This window comes from Cebidichthys violaceus, unplaced genomic scaffold, assembly GCF_023349555.1.
Source record: "Cebidichthys violaceus isolate CVI_PGR_0920_01 unplaced genomic scaffold, fCebVio1.0.p SCAF_34, whole genome shotgun sequence".
NCBI lineage: Eukaryota > Metazoa > Chordata > Actinopteri > Perciformes > Stichaeidae > Cebidichthys > Cebidichthys violaceus.
The window spans coordinates 1,928,706-1,930,617 of NW_027176528.1; the positions used below are offsets into that span (position 1 = coordinate 1,928,706).

At 42.7% G+C, this 1,912-nt stretch overlaps 1 protein-coding gene across 1 annotated transcript in view; it reads right to left on the bottom strand.

Moving 5' to 3' along the window:
* Positions 1–1,912, bottom strand: part of efnb2a (ephrin-B2a) — a 27,155-nt gene that overhangs the window by 16,429 nt on the left and 8,814 nt on the right. The window contains 2 exon segments of the mRNA XM_068725197.1: positions 189–431; positions 434–471. Of these exon segments, the coding sequence (XP_068581298.1) occupies positions 189–431; positions 434–471 (281 nt within the window).

A 1,912-nucleotide genomic window follows, 5' to 3' on the forward strand; every position in this document is an offset into this window, starting at 1 on the left:
AAAATGTCAGCAAAGCAATTCACCGCCTCTGTTTGACCAGTGATTGACGAGAATGAGAACAATACACAACCGCACGACAATCCAAGGTATGTCACCGACAGCTGGTTGTCAACCTCGCCGAACTGATAAGGAGGCTGTTTTTCCTCCTTGAATAATGCCTAATTCATGATGGAGGGACGGGTACTTACAGATGATGTAGTAGTCTTTCCCCCTGAAGAACTCCAGGCCCCACAGATTGGGGCTGAACTCCTGAAACTTGAGGGTGAACTTGACGTCCTGGTCGGGCTTGACGCAGTTGAGCAGCGGCGTGTCGGCCTTGGTGATGGTGCAGCTCTCCAGCTGCTCCTTAGGCACCATGTATACCTTGTAATACTCCACGGCATCGCTCATCCCGCCGTCCACGCGGGGGCACACAATGTCCAACTTATCCCGATCTGGGGGTACAATACCACGCCTTGGCCTGGCACAAATCTGAAAGGAGATGCAGGGAGGCGGGGGAACAGAAGATATTAGGATATTAGTTATCTGCAGAAAAAAAAAAAGTCATTCATTATGCATTGGAGTGTTTGCCATTGAGCCTCTCCATATCTTTCAAAAAGAAAAACAAGTCGGCTTAATTATTGATGTGGTAATTACTGATTGAGTCCATTAATTTTAGATGATGAAGGATAATCGAATGCGTGATGTGTGTACATGTGTGTGTGTGTGTGTGTGCATGCGGTGCAAAGTGACCCCATGTCTGAAGATGAACACGTCGCTTTTCCTCAGCCTCGTGGCAGTGAGAGAAGAATAATGAACCGGATAAATGAGGAGAAGACGACGCGCTTCCCTGGTGCCGGGGAAATGGCAGAACAGCGTTGGCATACAAAACAGAAATTAAAAAACAATAAAAGCCCAGCTTGTTGAGGCAAAATCACAACAGAGCTGCGTCAGAAAGGCGCACACAGACAGACAGAGAGCCTGGAGGGGTTTGTCTGGGAGTGCAGTTGAATTTCCCTAAATTCTTCCCAAAAGTAAAATAATGTTGCCATTTAGTCTCTGAGTACTGAGAGCCCTGCAGCATTCCTGTGATTGCACACGTTCTCTCTCTCTCTCTCTCACACACACACCACACACACACACACACACACACACACACACACACACATTCACAGTTGGAGCTTGAGTTGGAGGTGAAACCTTGTATTTATCTGCTAAACTAATTTGCCCCACGCTTGGATACAATTTGAAATGTTAACCATGGATTCCCTGGAGGCATTTAATGGCATACTGAGAGTATGGTGGCAAGTAAATAGAGAGGAATGTGACTGACTACTGAAAATGAGGGGAATATCTAGTGGGATCTTCTAGGTTTAACATGTAGATCATTATGTACTTGTGGTTCTGTGCATGTTTCTGGTGGGTGAGCAAAAACAGTGGAGGGTATTTATTTCTTTACCCCTGTGATCTAGTGCTGGAACAATAGGTTAATTAAAGCTATTAGTTGACGAACAGAAAATTAGACGGGATCTATTGTGATAATCGACTAATTGTTTAAAGTCATTTTTCAAGCCCAAATGCAGAACATTCCCTCGTTTCCCTTCTTTGTGTGGATTTGCTGCACTTGGACTTATTAGGATTGGTGACATTTTAAAAAGTGAACAATTAAGTGATTATTCAGAGAAAAAAAAAAGATCTGTAGATTAACTGACAATGAAAGTAATCAATAGCTGCAGCCCTATTTTGAATGTACATTAGATAATTAATACAAACAGTTCAAATTAAATACCCTTTATAGTCATATACATGACAAAAAAACAGCAAATCCTCACATTTGAGAAGCCTGAACCAGCAAATACTTCTGCCTGATACTGTACATAACCTAAATTATTAATAAATTATTAACAGTCTTCTGATAATCGCCCGATCCTTT